Below are 15,537 nucleotides of genomic sequence, written 5' to 3' on the forward strand. Positions count from 1 at the left end.
TGCATTGACTGTTACTTCTTATGGAACATTGAATGTTTAAACTCCGACCTTCCTTAGATCTAATTTTGTTTCTTTATTTGTTTGTTTTCTCCGCAGAAGTTGATGAACAAAAACAGAATTTTTGCTAATTTACGTAACTGAACTTATCCAACTACCATCTAAATCTCGACTCGCAGAACCATTATGATTAATATTTGAAGAAATATTAATAAAATATTTCTATGTGGGTGTTGAAGTTAACAAATGTATGTAAATAACAAAAAAGTACCATCTTTCTTAAACATCAGAGTGTAAAAATCTGTGTCAATTGATTTTTCTTGGATAAAAAGGAAATCATTCAAACTAGGTTTTTGTTAATAAAATGTTGAACTATTTAATATTGTTTGAAAGGTAAGATGTTGAATGGTTTAGTCTTTAATAAAAGAAAATTGTTGATAAGTTCATAGTTATAATAAAGTAGATCTATTTCGGTATTAAGTTTGAGGTTCGGGGGGCTAATATGGTATAATTTAGTAAAAAAACTCTCTTTCCTAGAACCAACGAGCCCCTATAACTCCGATCACAGACAATCACTGTCAGAATTCATCCAGCATCACTTGTCCCGGCGCCACGTATCTGCCAAGCGGCAACCTCACGCCCGTCGTCAGCAACCACCGAGCTTTTCTAAACTAGCCTTCCCCTCTCTCTCCCTCTCTCTCTCTCCCTCTCTCTCGATAACATCCAGAATCGAACTTCCGACATAATACTTGGACACGAACAACTCCTCAACCATATACACTTAGCCGTTAGCTATAAATGATAATCTTAACGTCATCAAAAGTGTAAGAGAAGAGTTTGTGTACTTGTGTGTGTGTGTGTCTCTCTCTCTCTCTCTCTCTCTCTCTCTCTCTCTCTCTCTCTCTCTATCTATGTCGGGCCGAGGTGGTAGTTGTAGTAGTAGATCAGGGAAGCTCTTGGAGGAGATCCTCATCGTCTCCGGCCTCTTCGGCGTCCAATGCCTCTATGGCTTCTACATGGTGTTCTTGGACCGCGTCCTCGCCCTCGGCGTCGACTCGCTCTTCATCGTAATCTTCGCTGGCTTGGCCTCCGCCGCCGTCCTCCTCCCCTTCGCCGTCGCATTCGAGAAGTATGTATGCGTATTATTATACTGTGTATGCAAAGCAAAAAATTATATATAAAGGGTGGCGTGCTTTGATAATCGCGCTCATGCATGCGTGGACGCAGGAAGAAATGGCCGAGAAAGTTGAGCCCCTGCTTGGTGATTCAGATTGTGATGATAGGTTTGGGAGGGTAAGAACATCGCTCATCTACCTCATAACTTAATTGTTCTCCTCCTTTTTTTTTCTTCTTTTTTTATTTCATTATTTAGGAAGAGAGTAATTTGTATATTAAATTTATAGTAGAAGAAGGGAAAAAAAGAAGAAGAAAAACTTAGATCGAGGTACTCCTACTTCAAACTAGATGATGACTAATATGTTAAGTAGCTTACAATTATTGCAAAGGGAACACAATTTCTATTCTAAATTTTAGCTGAACTCGACTAGATGTTCGAGATCATATTAATGTGATCTTGTTATTATTTTTAGTTTGCATTCTTATTTTCAGGGTTGCGATATTTCAAGCACTTATGATGTTGGGAATCAGGAAGACTTCACCTGCTATCGCCTCTGCTATGCCTAATTTAGCTCCTGGACTAATATTCATTATTGCAGCTTGCCTGAGGTGGTTTATCTTGTACCTTCTTATAAAGATAATATCATGTACATCATTTTGTCCAGATCAACTCAAGATAATATTAAATATTGATGAAGTCTATATCAACTCAAAATTTGCATTCATTTGTCTTTATATGGGGGGTCTTAAGCTTAATCATCATAATTGGGATTTCATGGTGCTAGATGGTTATTTATGAAGTAATGAAGGAGCAAGAAAAAGTTCATCGGTTACAGTACCTCATGTAGACTTTTAAATCTCCCTTGTAGTTTAGAGAAATTTAAGAGAAAGTGCAAGTATACCAGAGCCAAGATTTTGGGGACTTTCGTGTGTTTGAGTGGAGCAATTGCCATAAGCTTCTTAAAGAGCTCTCCCAGTTCAACCAAGTCAACTTCTCTTGTACAAGAACAACTGAGAAATAACAACAGTTACTATGAATGGATCCTTGGCTGCTTCTATCTCTTTGCGGGGGTGGTTGTTTTCTCTTGCAACGCAGTTTTGCAGGTAATTAGCTACCATCTCAAGCATTCTGTGAAGTGCCTTTCCTTTGAGCTTAATTGATATATATGAGTTGACTTTTTAGGCTATAGCACTTGTCAGCTTTCCTGCGCCGCTGTCTTTGTGCGTCATAACGTCGTTGATGGGTTCATTATTCACTGCAATCTTGCAAATAGTAGTGGATGGAAAATTGCATGTCGGATCGACCAACATGAGAGCTGCAGAAGTTGTAGAAATCATTGTTTTGGTACTGAATTCTGAAATGTTTTCAGTGATATATCTATCTGATGTAGTTTTAAAAATGTTCTACTTGATTCAATGTTGATGCTTCCTTTGTTGTTTTGAATGCAGGTTGGAGTAGTGATGGGCACTTGTGTTGCATTTCAGACATGGTGTCTTGGAAAAAAGGGGCCAGTGTTTGTATCAATCTTTAGTCCCATCCAAACTGTCTGCTCGGCATTCATTTCAACTGTAATTTTCAAGCAAATGATTGGTTTAGGAAGGTATGTGGATCGACAAAAAAATTTAAGCCATTAGATGATAGACCAACAATTTATATCATGTCTTTTAACGCGTTACATCAAGTCGGAGCTTTCTACTATTTTTCTAAGAATTTGCAATGAATGTCAAGTTGGATATCTGAAATTAAAACAATACATTTGATCTACATATATGCCAACATGTTTCAGTATGCGTCTAAGCTACCATGGGATTTAAATTATTCACTTCCTGTTAAAGTCCAGCAAGACTATCTAATTTTAATCTAGTATTTTTATACATGAATTACTATTGAGATGGATAAATGTTGCTATGACTTAACTCTCTATAGTTCATCATTGTTGTTGTTTTGCAGCTTAGCAGGAATAGTCCTCATGTTCTCTGGCCTTTATATTGTTTTATGGGCAAAGAAGAAGGAAAATTTTGATCTTCTGGAATCCGATGACATTTCAACATCGTCGTTGCCGTCGTCGTCCACGGATGATATCGAGAAGCCCTTCCTATCATAATCTCTCTATTTTGCAAGTGTATGGTGAATTTAAAGAATGTACAGAGTAAACTTTTCATAAGGTATAAGCTCTATTCCCTATCAAATCTAAAATTGCAACAAGATACTTGGTTGCTTTACTGTTAATTCTAGTAGTTCCAACTGTTCTTCAATTATGTACAGAGAGATAATTTTGTAATACAAATTGGAACGAGAAAAATATGGATTTAGTTTCCAGTCTTGACCTCAGCAGCTCAATCACTTCAGATCAGTGTTTTTGTTGTTTAATTAATTTGAGCTCGAGGTTCTGCTGATGGTAAGATATATGTTTTTAGTAATTCAAGTTTCAAAATTATAATATCAAATCTTTTTAGGGATGTAGATCCAAGTATCAACTTCAGAGAATGTACATATAAATAAAAGGTTTTTAAAAGGGTGTATATGCAAAAAAAAAAAAAACAAGCTCGAGGTGCAAAACCCATTACTAATTACAAACTCTTACATGTATTCCTTATAAAAACTAAATTATTTATATACCCAAAGTTTGTATTTGCACCTATAGCCCCTCAAAACTCTTATCTTATTTGCAGAGATTCCCATGCTTTGATCCTTTGTTACATTTCTTAAGAGTAGGTCATGCAAATTAGTCACACAGTAGACAAGGTAAAACTCAAGAAGATCTGCTTAAAGTAATACTATTTTTTTTTTTTTTTTTTTTTGGATAGCCTTGAATTCAATGGAGAAAACCATTAAACTCCAACCATAGTATGTCACCTAGTTAACAACTAAAGACAACTAAGTAGTTCAATTCTAGAGAGGTGAGTACAAACAAAACAACACAATGAAATACCAACAAGTCACCAACCACAAGTAAAATAAATTTACTTCATCAGAGTAATGATAATATTCACAGCACCAACAGAACAAATGATAAGTAGAAGCATCATCTAGCCAATGATCCTAGCCATCTGATCTTCATTCTCTTTATCATGTTCACCACCTCTCAGTAGCAAACTTTTTGGCCTTCTTTGCAGCTTTCTCTCTTTTAACTGCTGGCCTAGTTTAAGAATAAAGCCATTATTTTATGACGTAAAATATTTCAGACTTTGCCAGAGATTCTATCATTTCTTTTGATTCAAACATTGAAATTAATAACAAATTAGTAGTAGCTTTCTCCTGCAGCTCTCCTGCCCTCTCCACAAACCAATGTTTCACTTGTTTAGAAAATCTTGTGAGCCTGTAAGTCAGCCTAATCTCATCTAATCTTATTTAACAGCTTTTACACATAATGACACTTTAAAAACATATGATTCATCTTTTCTTTCTCAGAACAAAAGACACACCTAACACTACCAGTCTAGCCTATCTTTAGTAGGTTATCTCTAGTCAAAATTTTGTTCTTACTCATCAGCCACATAAATGCCCTTTCAGAGTAATCTTGAACTTCTAAATCATAGGAAGACTTCCAGGCATGACTCCTCCGTTGTTCAGGAATTTGCATAAAGATCTCATGATGAACATATCACTGCTATTAAGATGTTACTGTAGAGTATCTGAATGACTGGATATCACAGATATCTGTTAGTGTAACAGTAGCATCCCACATAATTTCATACAGGTTACGAAACTGAGTGGCTAAACTGCATTCTCCCAGCCAAGTATTAGTGCAAAATTTTACTTTGGTCCAACTTCTCACCTTCCATCTCATCCCAGTTTTAAAAATCTTGTTTGCAAGAGATCCTTCAATCCAAGTTCCCAAGTTGAAAGGCCAGCCTTTGCCCTTCTATAGTATCTCCGTCTAACTATCTCTACCCAAAAGTACTTATCAGGATTATGCATCCTCGACCATCATTTAGCCATGAGGGTCCTATTCATATCTGTGAGATCAGTAACTCCTAACCTCCCAAACTCTTTCCTCATACAAATTATTCGTCAATTCATTAAAGAATAGTCTTTCTTATTCTCGACAAAACCTCTCTAAAGGAAACTCTTCTTTAGCTTATCAATCTTATTTGTCACTCATATGTAGATTTAAAAAAGAAAAAAAAATTGAATTAATTGGTGTTCCCTCCAAAGAGGCAACTTCGTTTTTTCCACTCAGGAAGCCTCTTTTCAATCTTATTAATAATTGACATCTAATTATTTTTTCTGAGCTTACTGTCACATAATGGTAAGCCCAAATACATAATAGGGAGTTTTTTCACCTGACAGTTTAGAATATGAGCTAATATCTTTCCTTTTTCTAGATATGAACTTAGATACATCAGAGAGTTTTTCTCAAAATTAATCTTCAATCCTGAAAATGCTTCAAAATAGTGTAAAACTTTAGAATCCCAACTTCTTTCTTATCAGTTTCGAGGAAAATTAGTGTATCATCTATATATTACAGATTAATAATACCTTGCTCTCTTATATCATCCCCCTGCCCACTTAAAAACTCATTAACTTTTGCTCGTTCTATCATTTGATTTAAGATATCAGCTACAAGAAGATATAAATAAGGGGATAATTTTTTACCAAGTTTGCAAAGAAGCTAGTCAAAATTGATTGGAGAACCCACTTATTCCAATTGTCAGGAAAAACTCTCCACTTTAACACATTTTATAAGAAATTCCATCTCATTATCATAAGTTTTTTTTTAAAAAAATCAAGCTTCAATAGGATCCCTTCTTCTTTCTTTTTCTAAACCGCAAAAATTATCTCATGGGCACACACTATGCTGTTTAGAGTATATTTATTTTTAATAAAATCACTTTGATAATCAATAGTTAAATTTTCAGACACTTTGCAAAGTCTACTGTTAAGGACTTTCATAATAATCTTACAACTACAATTTAGCAAGTCGATTGGTCTAAAGTCCTCTAGTCTCTTAGCTCCTAATTTTTTGGGTATTAGTACTAGTATTGCATAGTTTAATCTGTATAAAGATTCTATCCCTTCTTACAACTCCTGAAAAGTATTGATAAACTCTTGTTTTAGCATATCCCAGAACTGATGATAAAATTGCACGTTGAAGCCATCAGCGTTAGGTGCTTAATTTTCTTCTATCTCATAGATAGTCTGATAAATTTTCTCCTCAGGGAAAGACCCACTCAGCAAGTAAGTCTGATCATCCCCTAATTTAAGGTGCCCCAGACTTTCTTTGGTCATATGCGATCTCCATTCCATGACAACACCAAATAAACCATGATAATAACTCATGATGATTTTTAATGTCATAATCTCCTTAATCTGCTCCCTTGCAAGCATTAAGGAGCTAATGGTATTTCGTCTCTTTCTTCCATTAGCTAAGTTGAAAATAGAAAGTACTCAACCCGTCTTGCATTAGCCACTATTGTCGTGATCTCTGTGGCACCACAGTATCTCCTCCTCTTTATATAGTGGAGTAAGTTTACCTCCTAGTATCCACCTCCTCAGCATTTAAGTTTCTTTCCTCCTCAATCAAGTCTAAAGCATCGATACTCTCAAGCCAAGTTTTCTTTCGAATTCGATCCATCTTTTTATTATTCTTACTCTACCCTCTCAGTCCTTGTCTACCTTTATTATTTTTGTTGTCCAAACATTCATTGTTGAAATTCCTTTCATAGGAGAATTCCACCACTTCCTCACCATACCATCAAAATCCTCTTTGGAGAACTAGAAATACTCTAGTTTAAAAGTTTTCTTTTTCACATCTTTTAATCCTATTCCACCAACAATGGCAAATATTAGAATAAATTCTAAGCAAGGTAGTTACTTTTGTCATGGGAAATCTACACTATTAGTTAGTGTTCACAAAAATTGAACTGTCAATCCTTGCATGTTTGATCTCAATCAACTCCAAGTCATTTATCACCTTATTGAAATTGCTTCTCTCCTTAATTCCTTCACTCTCTCCTCTTCTATCAAATGAATACCTTGTGGCATTGAAGTCATCACCAATTACCCAATCAATATTATGCCACTATTTCATTTGCCTCATCTCCTCTAAAGTACCTTTTTTTTTTCATCTCAAGTTTGAGGACTATAAACATTTGTCAATACCTAATAATGTTTGCTTTTTTTTACTCTTTAAATGTATTGCCACAAAATGCTGATTTAACTTCTAGTTTATAATTTTCAAATTATTCTCATTCACACCAATCAAAAGGCTCTGGAGCTCCCTGAAGATGGAATATAAGACCAGCATTTTATTCTTCCATTTTCAAGAGCCCGCAACATTTTGTCATGCATAAATTCTTTTTTAGTTTTTCTTGCATTAAGATGAAACTCAACTGCTTTTGCAAAATCATCTCTTGAATCCTTTTTTTTTTTTTTCTCACTGTGCCTTAGCCTTTTGATACTCGAGAATAATCTCTTCATTTAGTACTCATACTTAATTCCTTTAGTTTGGCCACATTCTTTTCTTTAATAGCTTTTCAATATTTTTCTACTTTTTTTTTCCTCCCAAAGGCTATGAGAATCCGTAGATTCTCCTCTTGTTCAGCCACAATTTCTCTCAAATTAATTCTATATGTATGGGCAATACTTAGTAATACACTAGAAGAGAATTTGGAAAAAGAAAAACACCATGTAAAAGGATCATTACCTGAGTTAATCCTTCTTTTGCTAGGTTGTTCCAGAGTCTCTCTCTTGCCTACTTCTATAATCCACTCTTGAATGTTCTTTTCTTGCTCACCCAATTTTAATATATTTTGGATGCTCCTCCTCCTTATAGGCTCTTGAAGGAATTTGCTCAATTTCTTGTTTGTGTAATTTCTCAATCCTTATGCCTTAATAACTTGTATTGGTTCTATATCAAAAATATCTTCTTTAGAGTAGACTGCCATCTACCAATCTTGCCCCTCTTTGGCCATTAACTAATCAGATTGACCATCTTCTTCAAAATGCTCTTCCTCTTAGTGTAATAAGGCCCCAACCTCCATCTTCTTTCATGTCTCATTTTCAATCAATATGATCACTACAGGGTTATCCTCCTTTCTCATCATAGTCATTATTTGTGGGTTATTAGTATTTTTATTTACCTTCAGTGAATTCACTAAGATAGTCTCAGCTTTGACAGCATCACTATCAATTTGTTTTCCTTTATCCATAGATTTTTCATTTTTACTAGTACACTGGCCTATTCATTTGCCACATTTTGTTGAACACTTTGTGTCCCACCTTATTTTCCACTTTCTATCCTAGCTGAACATTTGTTAAGATAGGTTCAGTCACTTCTCCCCAGCTAACCCAACTCTTATTACTGCTCATAGTTGAGCCATGCAAAGAGCCTCTACGAACTCAGTGATATACATTTTTCCTCTTCCCACTTGCATGTACCCCTCACAAGCTACCTTAAAAATCATATCTTCTATCAAGATCATTATTGTCACTAGGATATCACTAATGTCTTTGATCACCACCCTCACCTAAGCACATTTCATTATTTATCTTTTTGGTAGTCTTTTGTCCGCCATTGTTAAGAAACTAAATGATTAAATAATCTTCAGGAAATGAATATAATTTTAGTATTGTAACAGAATACTAGTTATGCAAATTTAGACACTCTTCTAGACATCATCCTTAAAACCTTCTCTAATGGCGCAAAGTTGATGATGGCTACTCCATGGTCGATATCACCCAGGTGGTTTACCCCCATTATGAGTTGTGTGGAAGGGAAGTCCACTAAATACTCCTCTCCCAAGATTGTCTGAGCTCGCCACACATAGCCCGAGGACCGCATGGCATCCATCACAAATTCAAAATTATTTACCAAAATTCAGCCATGCTTAATCATCGCCACCATGCTTAGCTTCAGTTAAAACTCATTTTGTCTCATCTCTTTTGATGCTCTAAGCATCACCATCAGATACCCATCTCGCATTACCACACTTATAGCACAAGATACTATCTTGACAACTCACCGCTTAGTGATCTTAACCATACCGAAAACAACCACCATCGTCGATCCTTCTCTTTAGATGGTGGAACCCTAGACAGAAACGCCTTAGCTGACTTGTTCTTGATTTTCTTGCCAACCCCTAATAAATTACCTTTGTATAGAGGATAGCTACACTCCCCTTTTCTCCCGAATCGTAGATCCCACTTCGTTGGAGTCTATCTCGCAGAGTGAATGCCTCTTCGATTTCGCCGTCTAGGGTAAGAATAGCTGCTGACGCCCCCTCTAAAGGTTTTCCCACTCACCGTAGTGTCAGAACCTCATCACTTTGCTCACCCTTTGAACCCAAACCCGATTCGCAAGCGAACTCGGTCGAAGGCTAGGCCGGGCTTAGGGTCACTACTGATGTGGTTGTGCCTCGCCTAAAGTAATACCTTAAAGGCAATGTAGTCATTCATCTTATTTAATAGCTGAATTAAGTAGGAGATCTACTTTTTTAGCTTACTTCTTGGTTCAAATCATACAGAAGAATGGTTTCATTTGATAAAAATGTCAAAGAAAATTAAAATGTAAATGTAAATGATAAATTTGAAGGGATTTGGGAAGGATGGGGTTTTTGATCTTGTTGGTTCGATCTTAACACTCACTCCATAGCACCTAAATTTAAACTGTTTTCGGCCCCACGTCCAAATAAAGAATACTTTCATATACTCCTTTATTTCCAAATAAGTACATTTTTAGTATTGAAAAGTAAATTTTGTAGTAGGAAATTCAAATTTGATTAACCGACAGACTTTAGATATGTTTTCCATTTTATACCTAAAATATTTTTAAAATTAGAGCAAGGTCAAAATGGGGCAGAATAGTAAATATCTGATATTGCGGTGGTCGTTGGAGGGTGACGGATGGCCAAGAGTGGTGGTGGACGACCGTAAGGTAGGGTGGCTCATGAAGGTGACGGTGACTATGAATTAGATGTGAAATTAGAATTTCTAACTTAAATCTACTCCTAGGAAAATAATCAACTCGGATTTACTCACTCTTACTCCTAGGATAGTATAAGACTAAAACATAATTCTTAATTCTTTATTGAATACTTCAATGATTAAACAAAGAAGCCTAGCTTCTCTATATATAGAAGTCGGGTGCAATGAGTTATACTCGGATTTAGCCCTAAAGACTTATATAACTTAAACTAAGACTTGTCTTAGAAACTTACATGACTTAATTAAACTTGTGTTAATAACTTACGTAACTTAATTGAACGTGTCTTAGTAGTTTGTATGACTTAATAAAACTTGCTGCTTACATAAGAGATATATATGAATTAATAAAAGATAAATAGACTCGATCCATCGAGCCCAATGTCCTTATAATGCGATTCGATTTAACCCGATTCCTATTATCTTTCTAGGAGTATTTACCTATCTAATCCCTTTTTGACCTATGTGTACTATTTTATGTTTATCTTTTCATCTTGACATCTGATTTATAGCAAACTAAAACCACTAGATCCGTAACTTGTGAGACTACAACTACAAAAATTCTTATAATTTTTTTTACATCTAGATCGCTCCAGATCTGGCTTGTAATATATTTTTGATCACATGGATTTAAATTTATGATATCAGAGGGAAAGTTATTTGGGAGAGACTTAGAAGATAGAGAATAAACTATCACAAAACTCTCTCTACAAGCCAAATTGTGGGGGTGAGGAATACACTCAGAAACTATTTTATTCAAATTACACAAGCAATTTTTAATAACTGGGGGCCTTGATCCCAACAGCTCTCTGGTGCGCACTCATCGGCAGAGACATGCATGGTGAGGGGGACCATGTATACTATTTAATTTCCAATTAAATACAGTATTCAAAACTAAGGATTATGGGAGTGAGGAGAAATATGAGTTTTTAACCTTCCATGACAATCTACAATAACAAAGGGGGAAATGATTTGGGAGAGATTTTGTTTCTTTTTGATAGAAGATAGCACATAGGCTATCACAAAGCTCTCTGGACGAGGCACCTCGACCTCTCTTGAGAGAGGATGATAGTTAGATCAAGAATGAGGAACCCAGAATTATTACCTGTATTCAAAGTACAACTTAGTTTTAACTTTCCTATATTTAATATGACTACAAGTTATTCTACAAAATGCTTCTTAACATAAAACTAGCACTAGCCTTGTCAGGCAAATTACCAAAAGCCTATCAGAGTTTGGGAGTTTAGTCCCTAGTTTTTATTGGCCATTGTGAACATCTAGAACTCGTTAACTACGCTATCTCTTTATTTAGTATCTGTGTTCATTGTACTTAGTGTTCATTATTATTGATGTGCATGTGTTTGGTCACTTTTGATGTATGTATGTTGATACAGCTATGTGTGCTTTTGACATGAGTAGCAAGGTATGTATATTTTATTTCTTTACCATACCTGCTTTTCACTAGGTATATTTGTTTGTGGGTCTTACAAGATTATTTGAAGCACATATCACTTGTGATATATTCTCTTACGAAGTTATAATGAATGTGGTTAGACATTGTATTATAGGTGAAGTTTATTATTTGTCACTAATTGTCAAAACTAGAGATTGCAAATTTTTTTTATACAATTAGCAATATATTTGAAATATGTAAACAATTCTAAAAGCTATCACAAATCTTATGATGATTTATAAAGAAATTCGAGAGAAATGAAGATCGGTTCTAACCACTTTTAGAATGAAAATTAAGAAAAATATGACTTTAAGGTTCGAGGTTCTAATGCACTTAATGGTTCAGCTTCTTTCATGGATAAGTTTGAGGGATTTTTTGAACTTTATTTGACAGAGGTATTTAAGAGGGTTTTAACCTAACTCAAGTGTATATCTTTGATTATTATTTGAAAATTTTGGAGATCATATCACAACTTCAGCGAGTTCTCTGATATGGAACGAGCTGAACAAGTTATTTTTTTACATATTCAATCCAATTTAGATCTCAAAGGATTTTATTTTAAAAATTACGTACTGAAATGTAAGTTCAACCTCAAGAGTTACTGAAACGTAACAATTAACATAATATCCGTAATATATTTTACTAAGCTTTTGAGATTTTTTAACATAAAAATCCATGCGTCTAAGATCATTTCTTTTCATTATATTAAGCAAAGGTGTGATAGATTTGATCTCCTAAAATTTATTAGAATTTTCAATATATATCCGAGTTAATGGATATTCAATCCAAGTTGTTCTTTTCATATGTGTACCACTAAATAATTTCTACTATAAAGAATGACAAAAGACGGCATCATGCAGGATGCATAAAAGAGTTTGAGAGAACCCAACTGATTAATATTTAGCATGTTCATGGCTTGGAAAAAGATTTAATTAATTTTTGGATGAGTTATCAAAGTGTGAAAAATAAATATATTCTTTTTGCTTCTACAAAGGTAAGAGATTTGGAAAATCTTTGGTTTCTATGTGGCTAGTAAATGACGTTTATTTTATCATCAATTATTAAGAACTTACATTGTAAATTTTTATACAATTAGCAATATGTTTTAAAAAAAGACTTAGGATTCAAAATAGTTCACTTTCTTTTTCTCAAAGTTATAAGTCTAATAGAGTACCTAGTTTTAATCTGGTATTCCTATATATGATTAATGTATTTGAGAGATGTTTAAATCTTCTAATCCGAAGAAAGTCAACATGTTTAATGTCTAATGAGGCATTTAATTAGGTATTATTAAAAATCTCATGTGTTCCGCGGTCTCAATCCCAATTCCTAGTACCTAATGTTTGTTTTAATGGTGAATAATTAAATAATAACAATGACCAAAAGAATTCATAATTCACTCACCACCCTCACTACCAAACTATATAAAACAATTAGTTAACGTAAAACCTAATAGAAGAAAGATAAACTACAAGTTTACTTCTAGGTGCGTGGTTTTACTCAATTTAAAATTTTCTATTTATTGAAAAGTAACCGAGCTTGCACACTAAACCTAACTAGAAACGAGTTCACTTATAACGACGGTTGCTAACCCTAGCCTAATAATGAGACTTAGGATAATTTTTATAATACTCTTAGCAAATGTCAGAGCCTAAAACATATCATATAAATTTGTTACCTCTTTCTTGATTCTGTGTGCTCTCTTCATTGTGATTAATATCCCAACCAAAAGACTCCCGTGGAAGTCCTCCTGCACCATGTGCTTAGATACCTTGTGGGCAATCACAAGCAACACATCACCATACAAAACGCTAAGCTTTTTCTATCTCTTAGCGAGACTAATTACCTTAAGATCTTTAGCTTAGAAATAAATCTTTATTCTTTTTTTTCTCCTAGTTAGTGTTAGGTGAAGTGTCTGCAAGCCTTAACATTACTCATTCAGACAATTGAAATCTTTTGAGCCATTTGTTATCACCACACTATTGATCAGGTAGCTTCACTTTAATTGTGGGGTCTTTCTATTCATTTGTTTCCCTACTTTGCCTAAATGACCATCAATTATTGTTAGAATTAATATACCATACTTATATATTGAATAAAAAAGAAATGTTAAGATGAAAATATTAGATTAAGTTAGTACTAATCATGCAAAAATCTATATTAGTTGACCTGAAAATAAAATAGGAATGCTACTAAGTATATGTGCCAAGAGTAAGAATATAGTATACAAAAAGGTAATAAATATGATAGGGACAACATTGTGATAATATATGAGACTATATGAGGAGATGATAGTTATTATATAAATTAAATAATCGGTTATCTGTCATAAGTAGCATTTAACAAGGACAGTATAAAAGATTTGCAAGCATTACATCCTAATCCAGTGCTGATACAATCTGAAACGTTTACTACACAATCCCCCTAAAATGTTCGAATCCACTATATATATATAATTTCAATTTACTGCGTAAATACTTTACTTTCATATATATATATATATCAAAAATGCGAATCTCTCCTTGTATACACTACTCAATTACTTCACCTTTTAGCCACCTTCTTTAGTCTCCATTTGTCCTCTTCTCTCTCTCCCTCTCTCCCTCTATGCTCTTCTCACCTACTCCTTAATTTTAGCTCTTTCTCTCTCTCTCTAGAATACAAGAGATAGTAGAGAAATCAAATCAAAAGCATGAGAGAATAACTCTAACGATGGAGACCAAGCACCGATGCAAGCTCTGCTTTCGCCGCTTCTCCAACGGCCGGGCACTCGGCGGCCACATGCGCTCCCACTGCCACGCGCCCTCTCCTTCCTCCTCCCCCTCGTCGGCCTCCTCCCTCAGCTCCATCTCTGACTCCTCCCCCGAGGAGAGCGTCGCCCGGTGCCTCGTCATGCTCTCCCGCGACTCCTGGTCCAGATCCGACTGCTGGAACGAGACCATCTCCGAAGACGACGACGAGAACGAGGACGAGGAGTTCCGACCCCGGCGGAGGAGAGCTCGGCGGTCCAAGAAACCCGTCGCCGACTCCTCTAAACTCAATGCCGATAACGCCTTCGTGTGCCCCTTTTGCTCCAAGGTGTTCGGCTCCGGCCAAGCTCTCGGCGGACATAAAAGATCCCACCTTTCGGCTCCTTCGAGCGCGACTCTTCTACGCCGACCGGGTAAAAATACCGAGAGGTGCCGCGATGGGTTCCTCGACCTCAACCTCCCCCCTTCTCCATTGGAGGAGGAGATGGAGATCGAGCTCTCCGTCGTCTCTGACGCGTCGAAGTGAGGAACAAAGATCGCATTCTGACATCGATCGAAAGTCGTCTAAAGATCATGCCTTTTGAGACGGGTATATGAAGGCTTAATCTTATTCGATCCAGAGTTGGGTTTTTACTATATGAATTGCACAGTGGAGTAGTGTCGCCATGGATTATATGAATCTAATGTGATTAAAAGAAGGAAAAAGAAAATGGATCTTTTTCTTCTCTTTTTTAGTGTTTCGAATTAGTTGTTAGATTAAATGTAGTGATGCTGATGGAATGCAACAAACTAGAGTTGGGAAGTGGTTGGTTCCAGCTGTTTTATTGCAAGCTGTTGCTTTGTTTCTTTCTTTCTTCTTCTTGGATCCAATCCTTTTAATTTTGGTCGTCTCCAGTTGTTGCTTCGTATCTCTACGTGTTATTATATTAAGAGCTTTAGGTGGTCACTTGGTGCTCTCTCTCTCTCTCTCTCTACTTTGCAATGCTTTGATTCCTGTTGACTTGCGTTTCCCTTGAGTTTACTTCTCCAGAATCATATGCATCATGTTTAGCTGTGCCATTCAGGCTCGTGCCTCAGGAAACGCGTTTCACGCACACTCGCAGGACGGCAGGAGGCCGTAGTTCTCACCCAGATGAAAGTTGTTTCCCACATGACAGCTGACTATCGTTTCCCTTGTGCTTACTTTTTTCTCAACCATATGCATCATTTTCAGCTGTGCCAATTTAAGCTTATGCCTTAGGAAACGCGTTTCAGGCGCACTCCCAGGAGGAAGTAGGCCATTGCAATTAATTCAC

The 15,537-nt window shown here is 35.7% G+C and overlaps 2 protein-coding genes across 2 annotated transcripts; both read left to right on the forward strand.

Annotated features, from left to right (window-relative positions):
• The first annotated feature begins 908 nt into the window (after positions 1 to 908).
• On the forward strand, positions 909 to 3,258 carry LOC140769890 (WAT1-related protein At5g47470-like). The gene is made up of 7 exons (XM_073110779.1): positions 909 to 1,126; positions 1,225 to 1,290; positions 1,606 to 1,722; positions 1,983 to 2,217; positions 2,297 to 2,458; positions 2,563 to 2,714; positions 3,065 to 3,258. The coding sequence occupies exons 1-7, from the start codon at positions 909 to 911 to the stop codon at positions 3,216 to 3,218; spliced, it is 1,104 nt and encodes a 367-aa protein (XP_072966880.1). The 3' UTR covers positions 3,219 to 3,258.
• A 10,704-nt stretch (positions 3,259 to 13,962) lies between these two features.
• On the forward strand, positions 13,963 to 15,070 carry LOC140770799 (zinc finger protein ZAT9-like). The gene has a single exon (XM_073112075.1). The coding sequence runs from the start codon at positions 14,205 to 14,207 to the stop codon at positions 14,766 to 14,768; it is 564 nt and encodes a 187-aa protein (XP_072968176.1). The 5' UTR covers positions 13,963 to 14,204; the 3' UTR covers positions 14,769 to 15,070.
• The last annotated feature ends 467 nt before the right edge of the window (positions 15,071 to 15,537 follow it).

Source organism: Typha angustifolia, chromosome 11 (genome assembly GCF_048772165.1).
Source record: "Typha angustifolia cultivar Huaian chromosome 11, ASM4877216v1, whole genome shotgun sequence".
In the NCBI taxonomy this organism is placed as follows: Eukaryota; Viridiplantae; Streptophyta; class Magnoliopsida; order Poales; family Typhaceae; genus Typha; species Typha angustifolia.

Coding starts and splice junctions, on each gene's coding strand:
- LOC140769890 (XM_073110779.1), top strand. CDS start 909: ATGTCGGGCCGAGGTGGTAGTTGTAGTAGTAGATCAGGGAAGCTCTTG. Junction 1,127..1,224: donor TTCGCCGTCGCATTCGAGAA/GTATGTATGCGT, acceptor GCGTGGACGCAG/GAAGAAATGGCCGAGAAAGT. Junction 2,459..2,562: donor TTGTAGAAATCATTGTTTTG/GTACTGAATTCT, acceptor TTTTGAATGCAG/GTTGGAGTAGTGATGGGCAC.
- LOC140770799 (XM_073112075.1), top strand. CDS start 14,205: ATGGAGACCAAGCACCGATGCAAGCTCTGCTTTCGCCGCTTCTCCAAC.